At 31.8% G+C, this 26,883-nt stretch overlaps 2 protein-coding genes across 15 annotated transcripts; both read right to left on the reverse strand.

Annotated features, from left to right (window-relative positions):
• Nucleotides 1–433: 433 nt before the first annotated feature.
• On the reverse strand, nt 434–22,361 carry LOC124953635 (ecdysone 20-monooxygenase). 13 transcript variants are annotated; one of them, XM_047505298.1, is made up of 12 exons: nt 14,258–15,501; nt 13,301–13,314; nt 9,395–9,535; nt 7,108–7,251; nt 5,915–6,113; nt 4,874–5,136; nt 3,810–4,008; nt 3,395–3,557; nt 2,683–2,849; nt 2,524–2,602; nt 2,186–2,383; nt 434–1,318 (listed from the first exon to the last, which is right to left on the reverse strand). In XM_047505298.1, the coding sequence occupies exons 3-12, from the start codon at nt 9,510–9,512 to the stop codon at nt 1,202–1,204; spliced, it is 1,647 nt and encodes a 548-aa protein (XP_047361254.1). In that variant the 5' UTR covers nt 9,513–9,535; nt 13,301–13,314; nt 14,258–15,501; the 3' UTR covers nt 434–1,201. The 13 variants fall into 13 exon arrangements, with proteins under 13 accessions (XP_047361254.1, XP_047361252.1, XP_047361250.1 ...); XM_047505296.1 differs by having other exon boundaries at nt 14,065–15,501; XM_047505294.1 differs by lacking the exons at nt 13,301–13,314; nt 14,258–15,501 and adding an exon at nt 21,974–22,361.
• LOC124953636 (uncharacterized aarF domain-containing protein kinase 2-like) lies at nt 19,720–26,737 on the reverse strand. Of its 2 annotated transcripts, XM_047505306.1 has the most exons (11): nt 26,233–26,737; nt 25,675–25,915; nt 25,377–25,452; nt 25,211–25,252; nt 24,936–25,041; nt 24,702–24,819; nt 24,389–24,610; nt 24,056–24,286; nt 23,700–23,825; nt 23,136–23,415; nt 19,720–19,912 (listed from the first exon to the last, which is right to left on the reverse strand). In XM_047505306.1, the coding sequence occupies exons 2-10, from the start codon at nt 25,693–25,695 to the stop codon at nt 23,224–23,226; spliced, it is 1,134 nt and encodes a 377-aa protein (XP_047361262.1). In that variant the 5' UTR covers nt 25,696–25,915; nt 26,233–26,737; the 3' UTR covers nt 19,720–19,912; nt 23,136–23,223. The 2 variants fall into 2 exon arrangements, with proteins under 2 accessions (XP_047361262.1, XP_047361263.1); XM_047505307.1 differs by having other exon boundaries at nt 25,211–25,452; nt 25,683–25,915.
• Nucleotides 26,738–26,883: the final 146 nt, after the last annotated feature.

Below are 26,883 nucleotides of genomic sequence, written 5' to 3' on the forward strand. Positions count from 1 at the left end.
TAAATTCTCGCGCTGAGGGTATACCGTATAAGTAAAATTGAAAATCGTGTAGTGACAAAAAATGAAATACCTTAGAGACGAGATCTCCTCGTGGTAATGAGATCACTTTGATGCAATGAAAGTCCTTGAGAATGATTTCCTCGGCCCTTAACGATAACGATGGGCAACTTCCTTCACGATTTTTTTTACTTTTTTACTTTTCTCTTTTTTTTCTTTTTTTCATTATATTTTCCTTTTTCATTATCTCCCTCTCTGTTAATTACACTTCGCTTACGACGCATAATCTTCTTACATTTATCGCAAATCAAAATCTCGCATTAACTCGTGACGACGTACATATACATTAGACTTATGTTAGTTATTAGGATCGTCTTACTTTGATAAAAAAAAAAAAAAAAAAAAAAAAAAAAAAAAAAAAAAAAAAAAAAAAAAAAAAAAAGGAAACAAAAAGAAAGAAAAGAAAATAAGATGGAGAAGAAGAAGAAGCAGAAGTAGGAGAAGAAAACAAATGGAAATGTTAGAAAAAAAAAAAGAAAAGAAAAAAAATAATAGAAAATGAACGATTTCGATTTAATAACATGAATGATGAACGACGATTCTAAATAATTTTAATTATTATGATATCATTACATTCATATACATACCATACATATGTACGTCAATGTTTGAAAAAAATAAGACGATCCTAATTAGCCGTATAATAGATAATTTAATGTTCGAGTAGAATGCTCTTAGAAATTAACCTTTTGCACTCGAGATGGTATTCTCGCTTTGTCTTTTGTTATTATTGTTAATTCGTATTTCATTCAGTTGAAAAAAACAAAAAAAAGAGGAGAAACACTAAGAAAACGTTGATATTTAAAATTGAGACTGACTGATAATGTTCGTCGAGTGCAATAGGTTAAAAATATTGCGTGCTAGCAAAAAGATAAAAAAAAAAAAAATGGAAAAAACGATTCTCGATAGATCAATCGATGAAAATGATTAACGTCGAATGCTTAAACGTGATGTTCGCGCTGAATATACAATACATACGTATAACATATATGTATATAGATATACATACATACATATATATATATATATATATATATATATATATATATATATATATATATATATCTAAACGTGTACGCGTAAATTTATACGATTAAAACGCGATTTGGCAAGGCGTTTGGTCTTCTAATTGTTCGATCACTTTTCATACCACTTCCAGACGATCTCGAAAACCGAGTGAGACCGGACTTTTCGGGGCGAGAATAAACTCGAACTGTAGATCGAGTTTATCGTCTACTATGATTTCGAATTCTCGAACGATCTGCGAAAGTTTGAAAAAAAAAAAAAAAAAAGAAAAATTACTAACTTCCTCTTATGATATTTACATATACCTATATATATATATATATATATATATATATATATATATATATATATATAGGTATATATATATATATAGGTATATATATATATAGGTGAAATACAGGGTGTTTCACCTAACTCAAAAATTTGAAATATCTTCGTTGTTTCTCGACGATCTCGAAAAAAATGTCAAACGAAGGAATTTGTTTGATTTAAAATTAAAAATATTCTGATTGACACAGAATTTTTTTTCACGATCATCTTTTTTATCGTTGAGATTTAATGGTCGTCGATATATGTATATATATATATATATATATATATATATATATATATATTTTTTTTTTTCTTTTTTATTTTTAATAATTAGGTCGACATATTTTCCTTTACATAATGTTCTAGCTTATCAAAAAAACGAAATTCAATGATATAAATTTGTTGATCATGAAGAAAAAAAGGATTGATGTGTAGAAAAAAAACGAAGAGATCTAATATTTGAACGTTTCGAAATCACATTTTATCTCGTTTGAATCAATTTCTTTTCTGTTTTTTTTTCTTCTTCTTCTTCTTCTTCTTCTTCTTCTTCTTCTTCATTTTTTCTTTATTTTTTCTTTTTTTGACCCATACAAATTAAACAAAATTTATTTAAAATTGAAACAAAATTATCTTGAGAAGATTACGAAAGAAAAAAAAAAAAAGAAAGATAACAAAAAAGGGATCGTCGGGTTACGAAATATAATACAAAAAAATGAAGCATATCAAATTAAATCAGCTCTCGTAAAGGCGGTTAAAATAATCTATCTCATATCACTATATAATTACGAACCTTCGCTAGGATAAGTTGTAGAGCAAGTTCCACAAAGCGTTTGCCCGGGCAGATTCTTCGACCAGCACCGAAAGGCGCTACCAGTAATGGCGAATGTGGTACCATAGGCTTCAGCCATCTTTCAGGCACGCATTTGGACGCATTCTTAAAGTTATTCTCGTCTAATCCAGCTATCCATGTATGCAAGAGAACTACCGTCTGGGGTGAAGAAGATAGCAAAATGTGAAGACTTTAAGTACAGTTCCGATTAGTTAAGTTACTAACCGTATTTGAAATCTCTGTAATCAAACTATCGTTGACTTTAGCAATTAAAGAATCGTGGAAAATAAATAACTTACCCCAGCGTTGAGATGATAGCCGTCCAATTCTATTGGTTCATCTAAAATTCTTGCGATACACGGTGCCGTTGGTACCAACCTAAATTCATATGACGAACAAATAAACACGGTTATATTCTTCGATTAACATTATCAATGAAAATGTTAAAACTTGTTTACCTAAACGCTTCATTGATGCAAGCACGTAAATAACGTGCTTTTCGAAGATCCTCGACTGTCAGATCGCAACCTCGCGGTGCCAATGTACAGGTTTCTTCGTATAAAGTTTCTTGTACTTCTGGATTACTTCCGATCATGTGGAAAAGGAAAACTAAAGTATTACCCAACTGTGAAAATCAATGAAAATTTTAAACATAATAATAAATAATAATCGCTGTCGGTGTTATCACATAAAATTTTTAACGATATCGTCCTATAATATATAAGAAATCTATTATGGTAAACGAATTGTAAAATAAAAGAAGAAGAAGAGAAATAAAAAAGAGAAAAATAAAAAGAATATATATATATATATATATATATATATATATATATATATATAGAGAGAGAGAGAGAGAGAGAGAGAGAGAGAGAGAGAGATAAAACGGACTATCTAATGAACTTCTAAAACGAGTTATTTATACTATCCTTCCACTCACTTATGCGATCTCTTCGACGTAATCTTATGAAAGTTCGATTATATTATATTACTATAAAAGTCAGAGTGTTTCTACATTTCGAACGATCGTACGGAATAATAAAAGAATTCGAACGATCGTCCATTTATTCATCGGAATCGTTTCGATTAACATATAGATTCTTCTATAATCGAAATTCCGTAAGTATGTACATACGAGAGAGATCATAAACTAGAATATTATGACGGCCTCACTGTGTGTATACCGGCCGCAATAAAGTCCACTATGGCTGCCTTTTTATCCCTTATGTCTAATGATTTCTGTCGTAAAATCGATTGATAAACAGCCTCCACGGATTCGTCTCGAGCGTCGTTCCTTTTCTCGTACATCGTCGTTTCCATTAATTCTGAAATTATGCTGGAAAAAAAAATTTCAACCAAAAAAATTCTTTCTTTTTCTCGTAAAATATAATAACGAGTAATAATAATAATAATAATAATAATAATAATAATAATAATAATAATAATAATAATAATAATAATAATAATAATAATAATAACAATAATAGTAACAATAATAATAAGAATAATAATAATAAAGAAAAAAATCTTTATGATTAAAGGACAAAAAATAAATATTAACAGATGAAGCATCCATATTAATAATTACTTGTAAATAGCGTCCTCGCTCTCTATCAGTTGTTTGTAAGCAGATGTCGGTAGCACCTTCCAAAGCGGCAATCCATAAAAGGCATCTCGCGAGGCCGTGAAGTGAATCCTAACTGCTTCCGCTAATCTTGCAGTAAGCGTGTCGCTCGAGTCCGGCTTTAAGAAACCAAGATGCCGACCCAGAATCAAGGTACAGGTACCTTCGTAAAATGTGATAAGATATTACTGTTTTTTTTCCTTTTTTCTCTTCTTTCCTTTTTTCATCTTTCTTTCGAGTTCATTAGAAAAATTGCTACATGTATTAAGAACCGTGTTCTCATTTTAAACGAGGGCTTAATAAGCGAAATAATCGATAAGAATTTGCATAATTATAATCATGTAGAAAAACGTGGAAGTGTGATCAACAAGTTTTTTGCTTTTTTATTTTTATTATTTTTATTATTATTTCTTATTTTTTTTTTTTTTTTTATCTTTTTAGTTGCCCAACATTTAACGAGGAAAAAAAAAGAATAAAAAAAGAAATGAATATTTTCTTATTATCAGACCGAAACGAAAGTAGGATTCGATATATTAATTGCGAAACATATTTCGTCTCGATAAACACGGCATTTATATTAGTTTTGATTCATAAATAAGTCTGTTATTATATGTAAGTAAGAATTTATTAGAATAAAATTTCAATTATTTATGTGTTAATTTGATAATTATGCAAAACAATAAAATTAAGTATTTTTATTAAAAAAAAAAAAAAAAAAAGAAAAAAAAAAAAAAGAAAAACAAACATATCGTATTCGTCGGATTGATTCAATGAATGAATTCTTCACTTATAACGGTACTTTATAATCAACCTAATAGCTGTGCAAACTAATTTCACGCAGAAATTTTAATTATAAAATACTCGTATTCTATTTATTCGTTTTAATCATAAATAAAGAATATATTTAGAAGCTAATCAAAATGTGTGAAGAAAACTTGTTGAATTTTTATTAAGATATTAAAAAAAAAAAAAAAAGAAAAAAAAAAAAAAGAAAAAAAAAAAAAAAAAAAAAGAAAGAAACAACTCACTCTCGAGTCCCATTCTATAGGCAAGTTCTTCGAATCCCGCGATGCCAAACATGGTTCTCCGTTTTCGTATTAGCTCGATGAAACCGTCACAGACGATATTTAGAGCAGGAAAAAAGCCGAGAACCGTGCTGGCTCCCGTGAGTTCCGGAGTGAGAGCAGAACGAAGCTTCTGCCAAGTCTCGCCCTGTCTGTGTGTGCGTTTGCGTGTTCCGTGTATATGTGTGTTGTGTGTTATGTGTTGTGTCATAGAAAAGTTATGAAAACAAAACAAAAAAAAAGAGAATAACAATTATTTGAAATACTGTATTTGACCTAAACGATAAACAACAAATCGATTGCCAAACTAATCTCTTCTATTCGATATTTATATTATCCTTAATATTATTTCTAGAAAAATTTGATAAATTTCATGAAAATAGATCTTATAAATAATTGTAATAAATTTTGAAACATTTTTTGGCGATCAATGTGTTACTAATTAAGTTTTAAATGCATGTTTTGTTGTTGTTGTTGTTGTTGTTGTTGTTGTTGTTGTTGTTGTTGTTGTTGTTGTTGTTATTGTTGTTGTTGTTGACAAATTACAGTATATCAAATCAATTCAACGTGTAGACATATACATATGACAATTTACTAATATTTTTTCTTTTTTTTTTTTAAATTTTACGAAGACTTAATCTTTCTATTATTTCCTTTTTAATATCTACGATTAATAATAAATATTATAATAATAAATATGTAATATTTACTTTAATATAATATATATTTTTTTTTCTTCTTTCTCCTTTTAGAAATTTATTTATACCAAAAATCATATGCATTTAAAAGAATTAAGACGTATGTTTAGTGTAGACTTAATCTTTCTATTATTTCCTTTTTAATATCTATAATTAATAATAAATATTATAATAATAAATATGTAATATTTACTTTAATATATTATATATATTTTTTTTTCTTCTTTCTTCTTTTAGAAATTTATTTATACCAAAAATCATGTTCATTTAAAAGAATTAACACGTATGTTTAGTATAATATACTCACTCATTCACAAGACCGAGATTAGTGTAACGATCACGACGCGAGTGTCGATAGTGCGATATGACTTCTTGCGGTGGACGAAGAGGATACCTTGAACCTCGCCTAAGGATCTGCTCGATATCACGTCGAGAAAATACCGATATCACCGGCCAGTTCCACAGTGCCTCCTCCTTGCACAAGCCTCCGTAGCGTCGATTCAGATCTACTCTTGAATCAGGGATTATAGGCTGGTCGATATCGAGAGCAATCTCGTTCATTCACGCGATGATCTCACGTGTCTCAACGGGGAAAGGTTCGATCATTTTCTCAGAAATGTTTCGTCATTTTTCCTTTCTTTTTTTATTTTTTTATTTATTGACATTCCCTTTGTTGACGTTGGAATTTAACCTTTTGCACACGTAAAAAATTATTTTTCTAATTTATTCTCTGCTAATTGATATCTGATTTGTTTTTCTTTCTTTGTTTCTTTTTGTTTTGTTTTAACATACCTAAGCGCGACAAAATAATTTTTTCTTTTGTCTTCGGTATTCGTCTTTAGATATAAACGTTTTTACTAATAAACAATTGTTTTATAAAAATTATATAGCTCGTTAAAATTCGCAATATTTTTGAAACTGATTGACAAACATACTATTTTATTCTAGGAGTTATAAGAATAAACTTTAAATTAGTTTATAAAATATATGACTGATGAAAATATTTTATGTTTTTTTTAATTATTTATATTTTTTTAAGAAACTGCTTCTTTCTAATGTACTAAAAAAAGAATAATTTCACATCATATACATACATACATACATACATATATACATATATATATATATATATATATATATATATATATGTGCAAAGGGTTAAATATTAAATTGTGAACTAATCTGATTTGACCAAATCGCATATAAAATTTTCTAAAATATATAACTAACAAGTAAATATACCTATGCATATGTCATGATTTGATTAAGGATTTGTTAAAAAAAAAAAAAAAAGAGAGAGAGAGAGAGACAGAAAAACTGATTGAAAAACTTGCAAATGAAATATCTTTTAAAAGAAAAAACTTTTTTCTTTCAAAAGAAACTTCGAAGAAATCTTATTCAAATGTCTCATGCTTTTCCTTTCCCGGTTTAAACTTATTCCCATCGTTGAGAAAAGCCAGTTGGCGAATAAATTCGTAGAACAGAGGCCAAAGTCCTTACCTTTGTAAGCCTCGTGAATCTTGTTCATTCGATAGTACCCGATCCAGGAGAATATCCATCTTGTACCAAGAATAGGTAAGGAGAATGGACCGGGCACGTCCCGAGCTGTTTTAAATGGCCTCCTATCCTTCTCCTCCGATATGGCTGAGAAACAAAAGCTATTGTCGTGAAAACGCACACATTAAAACGATAACGAATAATAAACGTTCTTATAAATTAGCGATAAGTTTTTTATCCTTTAGAAAAACTCCATAATAACCCCATATAAACGACGAGAAAAAGTATATAAAATAAAATTTATATATATAAAATTTATATATATATATATATATATATATATATATATATATATATATATATATATATGTATATACTAACGATAAAAAATTAGTTTTGCTGTCAAAAAGATGAAAATATACGATCATGTGATTTCAAAGTTATAGATAGTTTTAGAAAGTTAAAAATTCAGTATGGTTTTTTAAAATTTTGTCATCATAAAAAATAAATAAATATATGTTATATACAAAATTTTTATGATGACAAATATAAATTTTGTCATCATAAAAAATAAATAAATATACATATATACACATAATTTTTTAACTATAATATATATTAACAATTAATAATTAATTTTATTGCCCAGAAAAAAGAAAATTCATGATCGAGTGACTTCAAAGTTATAGATTGTTTTAGAAAGTTAAGAATCCATTCTAGTTTTTAAAAATATACACACATACACACACACACACACACGATCTTTTAATTTCACTATATACTAACAATTAACAATTTATTTTGTTAAAAGAAAATACATGATCGCGTAACTTGAAATTTATTTATGAAAGTTTTATGAAAGTTTTAGAAAGCTAGAAATCTATTTTAGTTTTTAAACATTTTTCCATCATTAAACAAATTTAAATATATATATATACATACACACAATCTTCTAATTATACTAATATATACTACTGGTTAACAATTAATTTAATAGTCATAGAAAGTTATAGAAATTTAACGATCCAATCTATTTTATTAATTTTTGTTTTCATTATAAAAAAGAAAAAGAAATAAAAATACAAATCTCATTCGTTTTGTTTATCGACTCATTGTATAATTCAACTTCGCCATCGTCAAGATAAATACGTATGTGTTAAATCGAAGATTACATGTTATCGTACGTGTGTTATCATTCAATTTTATCTCTAAGTATATAAATAGTAAACGATAGTCGAGAAGAAAAATGGGCGTCAGATACGACGACGTAGACGTAGTGGAATATGAAGCAATGGTGAAAGAAAGAAAAAGATAGAAAGAGAGTAAGAGAGAAAGAGATACGCGGCGTACCGACAAATCGAGTAAACGAGGAAATAATACGAACTTAAATCACTCAGAACGCAAGCGTAACGTTAGTCGAATATATTACCGATAAGGCGACAGATAGAAATCTAGTTATCGCGCGACCTTGATACGATCGTCTAATCGTTTCATTGACCTTTCGATGTATGTATCTATCGTATATGTATCTATCTATCTATCTATGTATATATACATGTTTCTATATATGTTGTTTGTATGTATGTATGTATGTATATATATATATATATATATATATATATATATATAATATATATATATATATATATATATATATATATATATGTACGTATGTACAATCTCGTCTACTCTCTCGTTTACGTCACTTCGATAATATGTATATCACGGACAACGCGTACTACGCATTGAAACTTTCAAATTCTTACTATGTCATGACATTATCTTTTTATTTATTTATTTCTTTTTATTTTTTTTCACTTGTCCTTTTCTTTTCTTTTTCCTTTTCATGGTAAAATTTATCGATCGAAAGGAACAAGATATTATCAGATCCTTAATAAATCAGGTATTACAATTATAGCATAGGCGAGTTCCTTGAGAGAAAATCTATTTAAAGCAAGTAAATTATATAACGGTTAGAATTAGAAAAATAATGAATAAAATAAGTGAGTAAATGGTGATAATGAGAATTACAAAAGAAAAAAAAAAAAGAAAAGAGAACAAACGATTAATAAAATAAAATTGTTAAAATTTTGATAAAATGAAAATTATCCAAAAATATATGATAATATTTTTATTATCTATGTAAAGTAATTATATGTAAATTATAATAGTAACAATTAAAAAGAGGAAATCTATATGTACGTATCGATATAACAATTAAATAAATGATAATAATTATTAATTATAAATTATATAAACGATAAAATAAAAACGCTTAGAGAACGCTTACCACTGGTCTGATGACTTCCGGTCCAGAACCACCATGGTGGTCGATAGCTGGTAGCCAAGACTAAAATTGCAAGAAGTGTAGCGGCTATAGCCTCGAACCAAGCACCGGAGAGTAACATCTCGAGGCTCTCTAACGTCACACCTGCGACAATGTGAAGAAGAAAAAAAAAAGAAAGAAAGAAAGAAAGAAAGAAAGAAGGAAAGAAAAAATAACAAACGGAAGAAGAAAAAGATAAGGGAATAAGAAAGATAAGAGAAAAAAAAAACGATAATTTCAAAGAAGAATAAGGAAAAATAAGAATAAGAAGAAGAAGAAGAAAATATAACTAGTGGAATATAAATTATTACAATTTATGTTCCCTTACTTTTGCTTTATTATCAAAATTTTGATAACTCCACTCTTTAATCTCCTCTCTCTTATAAATGATATATTACATATATGTATCTACGAATAGATGCAGATTGTTGGAAAATAATAATATAAAAAACTGTTAAGAAGAAAAAAGATCCATGTAGCATTAGTATTTCTCTCTCTCTTTCTCTTCCTTTCTCTCCCTCTTTTCTCCCTCTCTTCCTCTCCCTCCTTAACTCTCTCTCTCTCCCTCTCCCTCTCTCTCTCTCTCTCGCTCTCTCTCTCTCTCTCGCTCTCTCTCTCTCTCTCTCTCTATCTCTCTCATTCTTTCTACATAGTTAGAAAGCTTGTAAATGATAGGTTATATGTATCTACGTATAGATACGGATTGATATAATATAATTTTATAAAATGAAGTAAAAAAACGAATCGTGCAGGCTTTCTCCGCGTTAGTATTTCTTTCCCCCTCTTTCTCCCTCTCTGCATAGTTGAAAAGAGCATGTAAATGATATATTACACGTATCTACTTTATAGATAGAGATTAATAGAAAATAATTTTACAAAGTCAAGTAAAAAAAAAAAGAAAAAAAAAATGAAACAATTGTGCAGCCTTTCTCCGCACTAGTATTTTTCTTTCACTCTCCCTCTCCCTCCCTTTCTTTCACTTTTTCTCTCTTTCTCTATCCCCCTTCCCCCCCCACCCCTCCCCCCCCTCTCTCTCTCTCTCTCTAAATAGTTGGAGAGACGAATCAAATGGAATGCAGCGCGTACATACACAAAGACGCGCGAATACACGCGATAAAGAAAAAGAGAGGCGGGATAAAGGGCGAAAAAGTGCACGCTGCATATCGTACGTGTATATGTACTTGTATGTGCGTGCCCGTCTGTCATTGTGCGTCTGTCTCCTCTTCTTGCAGCCGAGCGATTACGAGTGTCCCACTGTTATTTGCGAAGAGAGATTCTTTTATTTACGATGCGCTGATAACGGCATGTCATCGCGACGACTCCGTTCACTACAAGTGACGAACATTCAATTCGTTCTCTTGCAAATTTTCGATCGAATCAACTAATTGTTGTCCCTCTTCGTTATTGTCTTCGACAATCTATATCTAATTCGACGATCTCTCGTTATCGTTTCGTTATCGAATTTTTCCATTTACTTTTGTTTCCATTTCTCTTTTTCGTTTTATTTCTCATTCAAATCTTCTTAATGTTTTATTCAATAAAACAAAGGAACAATAGAAGCAATTGCTTTTTCTTTTTGGATTGTTTTTCTTTCTTATCATATACAATTTTCATCAATTCGTAAGATAGATAGACATTAAATGTGTCTATCTATATAATTATATTTAGAAAAAATATCATTATAAAAAATTTTAATAATTAGTATATATATATATATGTGAGTTAACGTATATACGTAAATAAGTACGTATTATGTAAATTTTCGTTTTCTTCCTGGTTCTTCTCCTGGAGAAGAAAGTATGAGCGAAGAAAGTTGTAATGTATTATCGCATTATCTTGACCTATTTCTTTCTCACGCAACTATTTATGTCCGATAATAACATATTTTGATAAGAACTTTCTATAGATGACGTGCTCGAATCATTGTAAGGGAAATATAATGGCCGTACGATTTAGCTTCGACACTTTTCTTTTTTCTTTCTTTTTCTTTTTCTTTCTCTCTCTCTCTCTCTCTCTCTCTCGCTTTCGCTCTCGCTCTCCCTCCCCCCCTCTCTCTTTCCTTCGTTTGATGAAACGAACGAATTTCTCGATGACATCATACACCGATAATATCAGAATTCGGAAGTCTTGTTATTGACAAGATTATCTGTCTCTTAAGCTACTGTTTTTACATCGTCTTATCGTGAAATCCTAGAAGAGATATTTACGATATTTAATTTAGAACCTATATTATCTTTTGACCTTGTACGTGGTCAAACAGATTATTGGATTTAAGATAAACGAAAACACGAGCGACCAATTAAATTTTTTCCTAAAAGATCAATTACGATTAAAGATATCTTAGATATTGAGAAAAAGAAAAGAGAGAGTGGAAAAAAAGAAAGAAAAGAAATAAGAATGAAATAAAAAAGAGCATGCTCATATTATATAAATTCACGTATCTTCAAGCAATATCTGATTATTCGAATCACCGACGATATTATCAATGATCTATCAAGATTATAAAGTTTACGAACCATTTTGGCAAAACATGTTATCGCCACGTCAGACAAAATTACACCCTAGGTGTCGTGGATCGTTAATATTTCACAAATAAGATTACCATAAAAGCGTACAAGAACGTAGGATGATCCTGTTTAAAATGCATGTAATTATTTATACGATCGATACCGATCGATTTCCAAATAACGTTTAAAAATTCTCAGAAGTATGAGAGGTGCCGACTCACGATTTACTCCTTTAAACGTAAAACAAGAATTCACATAATTAGTACGGAAAAAAAGAAAAAGAAAAAAGACAAAAAAAAAAGGAAAAAAAAAAGAAAAGGAAATAATAATGCTCGTATTTTTATCCAGGTAAACGTTTTTTTTTTTTTTTTTTTCTTTTTTTTTCCCCTTTTCTTCTCTCGATAGATATTCTTCATTCGACGAAGTTTTAGATTGGAAAGAGAGAAAAAGAAGAAGAAAGAAAGGAAGAAAGAGAGAAAGAAAAAAAAGGAACGAAAAGGAAAAAAAAATCCATCGATTCGAGTCGAGCCACTCGTCGAGACAAATTCAATCTCGTTTATTAGCCATATAAATAGCGTCGGGCATTCGATATCTTCGAAAATTTACGAGCGAAAACAGCGACGTTCCCTTCGTATTATATAGAGACAGCGAGCAAAGCACGATTACGAAATTCCCCTCGCGGCTAGTCGGTAGGATCTCTCGACGGCCTTGCCAATTTGCAGAGTATATCTAGGGATTATAATATTTGATGGCCGATATACATATGTGTCGAGTAATCGGCTCAATATCTCGCAATTAGGACGCTGAAAAGCAATGTGAGTGAGATACGTCGGAGTTTTTAGACGAGTATCGACGACGTACATAATATATACGTTATGCAATGTACAAAACATTCGATAAAATTGTCCAAACTTTACCGAATCTACGTATTTTTATTACGTTGTATTTTTATTTTTGTCGAAATAAGAAAAAAAAAAAAAGGAGGAAAGAAAAAGAAAAGACGAGAAGCATATATAAATCCTAACAAAAATTTCTTAAAAATACGTATTAAATTAAACTACGTGTTCATTAGTTCATTAAAATATTTTGCATACAATAATAATAATGGTAATAATAATAATAATAATAATAATAATAATATATAATAACAATAACATTAACAATAACATTAATAATAACAATAACAATAACAATACAATAACAATAACAATAACAATAACAATAACAATAATAACAACAATAACAACAACAATAATAATAATAATAATAATAATAATAATAATAACAAATAATAATAATAATATTTATAAACGATATTTCTTTCATGTTTTCGAATTGAAATTATTACAAATCTGACACTTACCCACGCTATAAAACCTGTCGTCGTTAGAGCAATTAACAAACATGTCAAAATAGATTTACACGTCACTTTGATTTCGAATCGAAACACGTCGAGTGTATAATGTAAAATATATTACGTTAAGACATAAACGAGAGTTTAGGAGGAGGAGGAAGAGATCAAATTTCGCGATTAAAAAAAAAAAAAAACGAGAGAAAAGAAAAAGATAAAAGAAAGGCAAGCACGTTCGAAGGGAGGATGACGGAATAGATGAGCAGAGTTTAGACGATAAAAACAGACGATTCGGTTCTTCATATCGTCATCATTCCTAAGAAAAACGAAACCTTGTCAACTTTGTACATTCCTCCCCTTTTTTTTTTTTTTATAAATCGCGTTAATAATGTTAACGTTTTCAGTATCGCGAAACTCAATAATCGCAACAATTACTCTCACGGAACTCGCGCGGTTTCGATCGATGTATTACATAACGCGAGTCGAAAGCCGGTCGCTTCCTTCTTTCGAATATCGATTATCGACAAAACGAGCGAACGAAAAGCTAAAACGCGCTTGTAAATTGATCGTTATATCTAATAGATCCTTTTTTTCTCTGTTTTCTTTCTTCCTTTTTTTTTTTTTTTTGGTTTTATTTTGTTTTTCTTTTCTTTCGATTTATCGATAAAACGTTGGAGATTTTATAAAGAAAAAAAAAAAAGAAAAAAAAAAGAATAAAGAAAAAGAACGAAAAAGATGAAGAAACAAAGCGAAGGAAATGAGAAAAAGGTACTTACAGCGAAAGGAGACGATCGAAGGAGACGATTTAGCGAAGAAGAAGAAGAAGAAGAAGAAGAAGAAGAAGAAGAAGAAGAAGAAGTAGAGGTAGAAGAAGATGACGATAATGAAGAAGAAGAAGTAGTAGAAGAAGAAGAAGAAGAAGAAGAAGAAGAAGAAGAAGGAAAGGCGACCTCGGAAGAACGAGCTTACTCTTCGTCCTCTTTGATTACGAGTCCCGATTTATTCCCAAGAAGTCAGACGACGAGGACGACGACGACGATAAGACACTGACACGCCGAGGACGATCCACGGATCGTTCGTTATATCGATCGAATATATCGATCTGTAAAATCACGAAGTATCGCGTTCGGTTGGGAGAACGATCGACGGACATCGACGGGCCGTCGTACGGGAGTAAAGACCGAAGTAAAAATTTCGGCCCGTCGAAGGTCCTCGAAGGCACTGGCCACGAAAAGTTTACTCGCGCGTTTTCCAAAAACTTTGGAAGGCGGAAGGAGGTAAAGGAAACGGAAGAAAAAAAAGAAGAAGAAGAAGAAGAAGAAAAAGAAAAAGAAAAAGAAAAAGGAGAAGAAGAAGAGAGGAGAAAAGAGGGAGTTGATGAAAGAAAGTGGTGGGGGAGAGGGGAGTGACTTTTTGGAGAACAAGAAATAAAGAGGAAGTGAAGACGAAGACGAAGATGAAGGCGAAGGCGAAGACGAAGATGAAGACGAAGATGAAGACGAAGACGAAGCGAAGAAAAATAAGATGAAGTAAAAAAGAAGGGGAAGAGGAAGAAAAGGAAGAGGAGAAGGGAAGGAGGAGGAGGAGGAAAAGGAAGAGGAGGAGGAAGAGGAGGAGGAGGAGGATAGGCGCGTGTCCGTTCAGTCGCAAGAGCGTGCCACGATTTACGCGCCGCGATTTACGCGCCACGCGTACCCGAGATGGGCATTTGATGGCCGTTAATTGTTCGACGCTCGATCGAGCCGATCGATCGATCGAGCCCCGACTCTCTCCTCTCTGTGTTTCAGAGACGAACGGAGCACACGGCCGTTCTGGGATGCTTGCCCGGCGCCTCTTGTAATCTCTCTCTCTTTATCTCTCTTTCTCTTTCTATCTCTTTCTTTCTCTCTCTCTCTCTTTCTCTCTTTTTCTCTCTCTCTGCCTTCCTCCGTCCAACCCCACCCCCTCCGCCCGCCCTTTTACTTCGCCCGACGAATCACGAGACGCTCGTCTCGGAGAGAGACCCCCAACTCTCTTTCTTATCTTCTTGTCCTCTCTTTCTCTCTCTCTCTTTCTCTTTCTGTGTTTACATCTACCGTCGTTACCCTGGCAGACCCTATGACGACGAGGACACGAAGAAGAAGACGAGGACGAAGAAGATGCGGACGAGGACGAGGACGAAGAGGACAAGAGCACGCACGGCGACGCGACAGGCCGCCTCGCCTGGTGGGGGCAAACTAAATACCGAGTGGGGGACTCTCTCGTTCGTTCATTGGTTGAAAGATCACAGAGTTAAAACCACCGACAGATGGCACTCTTTGTACCCCACCAAAGATCGATAGCCCCTAACGTTTGAATACCACTTCTTCGTATCGTTTCGCGTATTTCTTTCGGCTCTCTCTTTCTTTCTCTCTCTTTTTTTCTCTCTTTCTTTCTCTTTCTCTCTCTCTCTCTCTCTCTCTCTCTCTCTCTGCACATTTCAAAATTATTCGCTCGATTATTTATTTTGCGATCATATTTTCATAAGTGTAAACATATTTGTCTTTAAAGAATTTCGTTCATTGGTCCTTGATTTTATTGAACGTGATCAACGATTTTCTCGTGCAACGAATGATACGAAAGATCGACGTGAATCTTCTGTTCTTATATTTTAAATCATTGAGACGAATTTATCGAAAAATCGATAGATTCTTTTTTATCCTTTAGTTGTACGTAAACCTGATCCTCCTCTTTCTTAAAGAACGACCTCGAAATTTGATATTTCGATCGTGTCCTTACCTATTGTAAAGGGGTTGTCGTCGGCTCCAACGAATCGGAGCCGACCCTCGAAAGAAGTCGATCTTACGATTCTAGACGGTTCTAGGATAGGTGATGCGATCCGTAGAAGGACAAGTTCTCGAGTCGCTTGTCTAATGGAGGAAAAAACAAAAAAAAAAAAACAAAAAAAAAACAAAAAAAAAAACGTAAACGAAAGAAGAAACGGGAGAAGAAAAAACGAAAGAGCGAAATAAAAGGAGAATCGAACCGGAAAAAATGACGCGTGATCAATTTTCGAAAGGTTCTCTTTAGAAATTCGCAGATCTTCTTTCAAAGATCGACGGACGAAAACGAAATAAGAATAAAAATAAGATAATAATCATCGTCTGGATTTTGAAAGAAAAGACACGTGATCGGTTTTTCGATAAACGTATTTCCCCTTCTACGAATTTCTCAAAATTCTACTAATCAAAATTATACGATCGAAATAATAAGGAAAAAGAAAAAAACAATAATTGAAAAGAAAACAAATATATGATACAACGGCGGAAGAAAGGATACGTCGATCGATTTCCTAAAAGTTCTCTCTTACAAAGAGATCAACGATCGAAACGATCTAGGATAGGTCGAATAAAATAAAAAAAAGAAAAAGAAAAAAGGGAAAGAGAGAGAGAGAGAGAGAGAGAGGGAGAGAGAGAAAGAGAAAGAGAAAGAGAGAGAAAGAGAGAGAGAGAAAGAAAAAACATATTACGACGCAACCCAATGCTTGTAACAGTAATAGTGTTGATGACGAAGAAGGCAATGGAGGTGGTCGCTCGCTCGTTCGCTCGTTCGCTCGCTCGCTCGCGCGCGCGCGCGCGCGCATACAACTTACATATAGAACGGACTAGAGCAGAGGGAGCAGAGGGAAATGATGTAGCTTCTATCGAGCGTATAGCGGGCGTGAACACGCGGAATGAGACGTCGATTGGAACTCGTTTTGAATCGAACGAAATAAAACGGTCGCGAGCGTCGAGACGGGCATGCGTTGCCGCGAAAGATACGCTATGGTATACGAGGAAGTGTACTCGTATACCAGCTACAGTATAGAGTCACTGAATACGAAGAGCTCCGAAGAGTAGAATGAAAAAGAAGAAGGAAGAAGAGGAGGAGAAAGAGGAAAAGGAGGAGATTACTCTTCTCAACTCCTGGGATCGAGACTTTCGAAGATCCGACTCGGTTTTTCGCGCCACAACACTCTCCTTTGCCTCTCCATCCTCTTCAAGGCCACTCGAAGGGCACGGATAAGCGAAGGACGCGATCGGGTTACGCAAATCTTCTTGATTATCCTTCGATTTCTTCACTTTTTAAACGACTCGCTAGCTCACCCGATAGATTATTCTTTTTTTTTTTTTTTTCTCACAGAGAAATCGCACAAGACCATTGAAAATAATAATTTCAACGTTTCTCCTTTTTTGTTTTTTGCTTTTTTTTTTGTTTTTTTTTTTTTTCTTAAATAACTAACAATTTTTATTTCTTCTTTTGTTTTTGTTAACTTTTATATTCGAAGAAACCGGCATACAATCGAGTAAAGATAGAAGGACTGACTTTGACCCTGTATAATCTAATTTTTTCATGACGAAAATAAAAAAAAGAACAAGAAAAAAAGAAATAATTATATGTGAAAGTTATGTATTATTAAAAAAAAAAAGTGAAGCAAGATCTTTAAAAATACATATATGCATGTCTGTATGTGTGACGTTGTCAACGTTACATTATAAATTATAATTATAAAGAATTAAATTCAATTCAAAAAGATCCGATAAGGAATATCTTTTACTCGTAACTAAGTGTTTAATAATAGATTTAACTAATATATATATATATATATATATATATATATATATATATATATATATTTAAAATGAATATATTAAAATGTCTAACATAAGACGATGAAGAAAAGATGGATAATATGAGAGACGCAATGAACTCTCCTCAGGCAGGGTCTCTAGCATTGCACTGTCCGAGATGCTTTACGGCAATCTCTGGTGCGCTGCGATACCGTGAGGTAATGCAAGTGCCGGGGATATAAATCGCAATCCCACGGGCGTGCATTCCATATTGTTCCCCCTAATAAACTGGGATAAGCCGAACGCGAACACCAAAGACTCTCTCCCCTTCTCTTTCTTTCTCTCTCTCTCTCTCTCTCTCTCTCTCCCTCTCTGTCTCTCTCTCTCTCCCCCTCATGCAAAGACATACAAATACATACATACACACAGAGCGCACTCACAGACACACACACACACACACACACACAAAGCAAGAAATAAATTCACACATACGGATATCGTGATAATTTAACTTTCATTCGCTTTCGAATCTATCTATCTTTTTTTATCTTTCTCTAAGTCTCTCTTCTCGTTCAATCTAGGAAAAAGGAATAGTTGGTTATACGAGACGATAAAGTTGGTCACACATGATATACAAAACACGTTTTCGCTTAGTTAGTTTCCTATTTAGTTAGATAAGACTATCATTTGTTAATAAACAAATTATGTTCTTTCTATTTCTTGAAAATTAAATTTATTTCTTAGGTCTTTTTTTTTACTTATTTTCTCTTTCTCGAATTCTTTTATTGTTTTATATAATTTAAAATAAATAACTATTTTTAACTTTCTACTTTGAAGTTATATACTCATATATACTTATATATTTTATATATATATATATATATATATATATATATATATTTTTCTTTTAAATTAAATTTAATTCTTTTGCAATAAAATTAATTATTAATTCATATGCAAAGATTAATGTTTACTAAATATATAAATTATACGTAATTAAATTCTAATGTCATAAAATATTTATAATTTTTTTTAGAAATTATATTCCGTATTATTTAAAACAATCATTAAGTTTCTTCCCATTACTAAGAGGATGATTGATGAGTAAGAATGAGTAAGCGTGAGAGTAGAAAGAGAGAAAAAGAGAGAGAGAGAGAGAGAGAGAGAGAGAAAGAGAGAGAGTGAGAAAGGAAAACACCTTAACCCCCTCTATAACTTTGAAGTCACATACATATGCGTATATCTATATTTGTAAATTTTATTTCATTTTTTACGTCATAAAATTTTAATAGTTAATTCATATTCAAAGAAACAAACGTTGAATATTTAAACATGAATTATACTTAGCACAGTATATCTATATTGTCACAAATTATATTATAGATTTTACATTACATAATCTTCTTTTTCTTTTCCTTTTTTCTCTTTTCTTTTCTTTCTTTTCTTTTTTTTTTTTTTTCTAAACATCATACGACAAAAAAGAATTACGTTTATAGAAAAATTTAATGAGTTTTCACAAGGTCTCCCTGAACGGAACGAAAATAATATGTATATATTATAATAGAAACGATAACCCGAATGCGTCAGACATCGTCGCGATTCTTCGGCTTTTGACGTATCAACAGACAACGATGATGACGAAGACGGTGACAACGAAGACGACGACGACCACGACGACGACGACGACGACGACGACGACCACGACGACGATGACGACAACGACGACGAAGACGAAGACGGTGACAACGACGACGACGACGACGACGACGACGACTCGCTAACATCTGCTTCGCTCGGCCACAAAATGGGCGCTATAAATAAAAGAATGAAAAAGGGCAAATGAGCGTGCGTGTCTCACGTGAAGCAAATAAGAAGGCTGCTCGTATCTTCGTGGACTTTACAGCGGGCTCCCTAATAAGACTCAGAGACACACGAGGTCGCCTCCAACGAAATGTTAAGTGGATCCGATTCTTCTTCTTCTTTCCCGAGCGAGTTATCAAAGAATTTTATCCATTAACGTAACCCAACTCTTGTAATCATTTCTCTATGTAACTATCTGTAAATGCAATCGTATTGTTCGTCGATCATTAATTGTTTTATTATGAATGTGTGCGATCATATGATACAACGTTTAATTGAATATTTTTTATCCTAATATGCACGTTATTATAGAATTACAAATATATTGAACAATTTAATTTTTCTTTTTTTTTTCATAAAATCTCTTAACGAATATAATTATGACTTAATATATATTCTTTTTTATTAACTTCTAAAGAATTAATAATAATTTTAATTTCATTTCTTTTTTATTTATTTATGAAATTTTTCTTTAACAAATTTTTATCACCGATAAAATAATCTTGATCTTTTTCAATATATATATTCAATATTGTCTCTTTTTAATACTGTTTTCTTTTCAATAAATCTCTTTACTATATTTTTTCAATATTGTTATTTTTTATGAAAATAACAATTATTCATTTACCCTTCTTTTTTTTTTCCAACATATTGTTAGCTGCAGAATTTATAACGACGACAATAGGCGTAAGTACGAACAATAAGGTCGATCGAAGGTCATCTCTTAAAGAAAAAGAAGGCTCTACGCTTGATCGATGCCGACGCACGTGCGTTTTCATGAGACTCCTTTACGGCTTGGTCCTAACGATAGACCAAATAATATCACACGAGGCTAAACTTGAGAAGGAGAGCCCTTTGTAAGATTGTACGACCTCGACGACATCATTTAACGTTTTGCTACGTTGCGAAATACTCCTCTTTCTTTTAATACCTATCCATACATATAGAGTATGTGTATCTATATATATATATATATATATATTGTATATATATGTATATATATGTATGCATAAACATATATATCGTATACGAATACTTTTTCGTTACGAATACTTTTAATAATAAAGTTTACAGCTCAATTTAACTTGATCGTAGTTGCTAAAGAAGAATTCGATCTTTCTACATTTTACTTGCACGTGTAACGATACACGTGTTTCAAAATAAAATAAGAAATAAAGACAAAACAGAGGTGATACTCTCTCTTTATTTCTCTATCTCTTTTTGACTGACACTGCAAGATAAATCATTTCATTCGTGATCCAAAAGTATATAAAGGCAAAGTAAAATACACGATACAGTTAAAGTGAACATAATCAAGTGAAATAAATTAAATGCTATCAAATATAACTTTGATATAATGTTTTTCCAAAATAGTCGATATGTTATCGTTTTACCTTCGCATGCGGCATGAAATTTACATGCATGACATTATAAACGTAATAAAAGAAAAACAAACAAACAAACAAAAGAAAACAAAGGAAAAGAAAAAAGATAATTATTGTATGAACCTTAAGAAACGAGATAATATTTCAAAACAAATTTGTACGCAACATTTTAAACACTCTGGTTTGGCAAATAAGAATTACCATAAACAAACTTCTTGATTATGAAAGAATGGTATAACAACATAATGTTACGCCAGATTGTGGCCACAAAAAAAAAGGAGTGAAATAAAACAGATATACGAGTGTTGACTTCGAAGTTACACATGGCGTTATACAGGGTTAATTATACAAACATAACGGGACTTTTTCGTGAACGAGTTCGACAGTTTTACAAATATTAGATCTACCGGCGAATTTTCTCTCCGTCTCTTCTCTAAACAGTTTCTTTTATTTAAAAATAGTTGTCAACAAATATAATTCTTTTTGTAAGATATTAAAATAAAAAAAAAAAAAATAATAATTTAAAACTATTTTTCAAACAATGAAGTTTGTATTTGTTTATTTACTTTTTTTTTTCTTTGGAATAATATTCTAACAATAATAATTCAAATAGTAATAATAATAGTTCAAATAATATAAATTAAAAAAAAAAATTGTCAAAAAATGAAGCTTTATTCGAAACTAATTGTCTATGTAGAAAAAAGAAAAATGAACAGAAATTTTTGAAAGACCCTGTATAGATTTGTAAAATTCTTTTCATTCTCTTAGAGAGAAAAAAAAAATAGAAATAAAAAAGAAGCAAAAAAGAAAACAAATGTATCATTAAAAAAATGTATCATTAAAAAATATATATCATTAAAAATATATCGTACCAAAAAACGTTCCTTCAGTTAGCATCGAAAAATATCGATTTGATCATGGAATTCGGTATCTCAAAGAACCCGCGAAGCCGTTCGATAAGCATGCGCGAGAGCTTGTTCGTGGCACTCCAGGCGGACACGGCTATCGGAACAGGTGTATGAATGTACCAACACAAATAAGATACGTCTTGCGCGCAGTTGCACACACACTAACTAACTGATGATACTGAGACGTTCGTAAACGCGTATGCGAGATACATATCTACAGAGATACACAAGTACCGACACAAACGAAGACGGTCGACCAACCAGGAAGCGATCACGGACAACTGGTCACTCTTCGGAATTCTGTCCGATGCGATTACACGTTCCCGCAGCCCGTTTTAAAATCGACATCCTCCCCACGCGAACTCGCGCCAATCCTTTACCATGTAGTAGTAGTAGTAGTAGTAGTAGTAGTAGTAGTAGTAGTAGTAGTAGTAGTAGTAGTAGTAGTAGTAGTAGTAGTAGTGATAGTAGTAGTAGTAGGATTAATGGTAGTAGTAGTAGTAATAGTAGTAGTAGTAGAAGTAGTGATAGTGGTAGTAGTAATGGCAACGGTGGTGGTAATAGTAATGGCAGCGGTGGTGGTAGTAGTAATCGCAGAGGTAGCGGTAGTGATAGTGGTAGTGATAGTGGTAGTAGTAGTAATAGTAGTAGTAGTGGTAGTAGTAGTAGTAATAATAGTAGTAGTAGTAGTATTAATAGTAGTAGTAGTAGTAGTAGTAGTAGTAGTAGTAGTAGTAGTAATGTTAGTAGTGTCGTTAAACTTCGAATTTCGGAGCCCGATTATTTACATTAGTTATCTCGAGGGGAAAGAGAGAGAGAGAGAGAGAGAGAGAGAGAGAGAGAGAGAGAGAGAGAAAGAGAGAGCAAAAGAGAGAGAAAGAGAGAGAGAGAGAAATACTTTATACGAAATTACGATTTATCTTTACAACGATTTTATTGATATTTACTTATTTTTTCGTATATATATTTATTTGTCTTTTTCATCTTGTAACAGAAGTAAATAATAAAAAAAAAAGAACCGAACCAAACAATGTGTTATCTTACCGTACGACGTCAATATGTCCCGTTAGATATATGAAAGTATAAGATAATGTAATGAGATAAAAGATGAAATTATAATACGTACCGTAAATATACATCCAATACAATCAATGAGTCCAATGTAATTAACAGGACGATGTTCTTCCTTTCTTTCTTTTTTTCTTTTTTTCCTTTTAACCGTACACGGTATTATTGAAAACAAATGGAAGAACTTCGGAGAAGATATCGATATTAGGATCTAGACTTCGGCCGAGCCCCTCGATCACTACCATACTGAGAATCACGCTGCTAAAGGATCCGTCCTGCTTCACCCGGTGACGAACCATCGCGGAAAATAATTCAGACACAACGGTACTTACATTCACCTGCAAAGGTTCAAACAACCGCTCAGAAAAAGTCGTTGCACCATTCCTTCGAGATTACTCGACTTATTGTTCGATATATACATATTCAATATTATTTACAACACTTTTAACCAATTTTCGATCAAATTTATATAATAATAATATATATTTCTTTTTTCTTGCTTTCTTTTTTTTTCTTTTTTTCTTTTTTTTTTATTTATTTCGTATATCCGTTCACGAATTATCGTTAAAACAAAATTGAATACAAAAATATGATATTGTTTAATTTGAAAGTATAATCTTACGTTATTAAAGTTGCCTGGATTTTTAAGATAAGTCGTCACTATATTATTCATCGTAGTTTTGAAACCATCTGGATCCGGTGTCATATGGAAAGTATGTTCCAATATATATTCCGCCGCGAGTTCACCCTATAATGAAATATAAGTAGAACATATTATTAAAACATATTACGAAATATTTTTCGATCATTTCAGATCGTTTTGTTTATTTTATAATACTCGTATATTTTGTATTAACATTGTTTATCACATAAAAATTGTTATGATAAAACGATTAATTCTGTCATATAAACTCGTTGATTATTTTATATCTGTTAATCTTAAAATATTATTTTCGATATAAATTCACACAAACATACATTTCCCATCAATACCGATCGAAAGATATCACGAAGATGTTTTCGACAACGATTATTCAGGGATACCACCAAACCACAGTCGAGTATTACCAGTCTTGGATCATTCTCCGTATAATCAGAGCTAATGACGCTCAAAAAAGGATCGAGAAATGTTGATTTCGGTTTCTTTACTTCCTGGACCAAAATGTTGCCCGGGTGGAGATCGCAATGTATAAAATTATCGCTGAATACCTGCGGCGGACAATCTCTTTATTCGTAAGAAATTATTTCAAGGAACGATCTTCAAATGTGCGTGCATTTATATGTATGTATATATATATATATCTCACTAACCATTTTAAGAATCATCGTGATACCGAGCTTCGCCAATTTATGTTGCACTTTGTTATCCTCGTAATCGAGATAATCGGATATTGGTGAGCCTTCGTGAAAAGTTTCTACCAATATTTGATTGCGTGTAAATTCCATATAAGGATGTGGAAAAACGATTTTTTCTGTTTTTATAAAATTATTTGTAAACCTTATCAAATTATCGGCTTCTAATCTCATGTCGACCTTCGTTAAGAAAGTACATAGATTACAATCTTCATGAAAAAAAAAAAAAAAAAAAAAAAAAAGAAAAAAAAATACAATGCCAACGATTTACTTGCTGTTCCATAATTAATGAAAATTCGTCGATACAATCGGTTAGACTCAGCCAATGTAACTCCGGAACGACGTACGTGGCGAGTTTACTAAAGATTCGCATTATTTTCAAGTCTCTCCTGCAAAAAAAAAAGAAAAAGATGAAAAAGAAAAAAATAAAAAAAAACTGCATGTATACGTATGTATTTGTGAAAAAAAAGAAAAGAAATAACGACGAAAGAAAGCATTCTCATACTTTATTTGATTTTTTATGCCAGGATGAAGGACTTTAACGGCAACTGGCTGCAATTTTCTATCAATTTGACCGATCTTTTCGTGCTCGTCAGTAGTAAATATTTTCTCTACGATTATTATTGCAAAATGTTACACGAAACGTTTCATCTCTCTCTCTCTTTCTCTCTCTCTCTCTCTCTCTCTCTCTTTCTCTCCCTCTCTCTCTCTCTCTCTCTCTCTCTCTCTCCCTCTCTCTCTCACTCTATCTATCTTTCTCTCTTTCGATTTCTTTCTTACCCAATATGGTGAAGAAATGTCCCATATTTAAATATTCCATAACTGCAAAATGGTAATATCAAACACAGCTATATTTTCCACATCGAACATACATTCTCGATTCCCGCAAAATCGTTCGCGTTAGTATTACCAACACGTTATTCGAGAAGATCACTTTCTAGCTTACTTTCGACGAAACACGATAGTCGGGACTCTTGTATCCTTCCTGCATGAACGTTAAGATCGACCCACGCCTTGTAAACCTGTGAATCGATAAGGAATTGATTCATAAGACAAATGTTATTTAGATTGTATCAAATAGAATCTAATAGTAAATAGAAGATGTACAAATTTAAAATCAAACGTTTCTCTCATTGAATTGAATAAAGAATGAACAATGATAACGATAAGAAAGAGAGAGAGAGGAGAGAGGGAGAGAGAGAGAGAGAGAGAGAGAAAACCTATAGTTAGAAGAAATGTTTTACCTCTGTACCTGGGCACAACATCCCGAACCGATAGGTATTTCGTCTTCGAATTTAACAAAAACGTCTCTCCAATTTGGTCCATACGTTGCTTTGAATAAATTTTTTGTATATAACCATGAATGACATGATGAATTGCGTTGTAACTGAGTTAGAGAATTACAAATATTTTCGGGAAATAGATCCTTTCTTGTCGACATCCATTGACCAAATTTGATAAAAGTTGGACCCAGGAATATAATTACTGATTCAATATTATATACATATATATATATATATATATATATATATATATATTATATAAATAATATGTAAATGTTATAAACATATATAAACATACGTGCTACATTAATAATATATTATATATATATATATATATATATATATATATATATATATATATGTATATGTATATTCAATATATTATACATTCAAAAAGACGCATATAATATTTTATAAATTTACAAAAAGAAAAATGAAAATAATAAAAGATAAAATAAAATAAAATAAAATGAAATAATGAATAAAAAAGTTCGTGGAGTGCGGTTAAATCGAAATTACCTCTTCGCAGGATACCCGGAAAAACTTCAGAGTTTGTCAGTCGTATTATTAAAAAAGCCGTGGCCAAGATAATGGCGGCAAACGTTATGACCACGAGCCTTGCGATTATCAAAATTGCTTCGACTATACCGCTAAAGAAACCCCCGTTCTCTTCGACTTTTACGAGCGGACGAAAATATCTTTCCTTATTTCTGACATTCGACTCGTGAGAGATGGTAAAGATCACATTGAAAACCGTCCTCTTAATAGGGTTTACCTTACCGAGCCGGTTTAACGTCGAATGACATAGATTCTCCCTTCGTATATCGTATTTTGATTTCCTACCCGCATATCCACCATTTTGATATCTTGAAAATCTCCAAACGTTTAAAATTCTTTCAATTTTTGTGCCAATCTTAAACATCCTTGTACGTTTATTTTATTTCTCATAAAATATTACGACTCTTAATTTCGTCAACTCGATAGTCTTATTAGAATCCATGATAACATCACGAATTATCACGAAAATCGTGTTATCGTATCATTTTTTTTTTTTTGTGAAATCTTTATCGTTTTATTATTTACTGATATATATCGTTTTATTATTTACTGGTATATATATATATATATATATATATATATATATATATATATATATATACATATGTACAT

Source organism: Vespa velutina, chromosome 13 (assembly GCF_912470025.1).
Source record: "Vespa velutina chromosome 13, iVesVel2.1, whole genome shotgun sequence".
NCBI classification, from domain to species: Eukaryota; Metazoa; Arthropoda; class Insecta; order Hymenoptera; family Vespidae; genus Vespa; species Vespa velutina.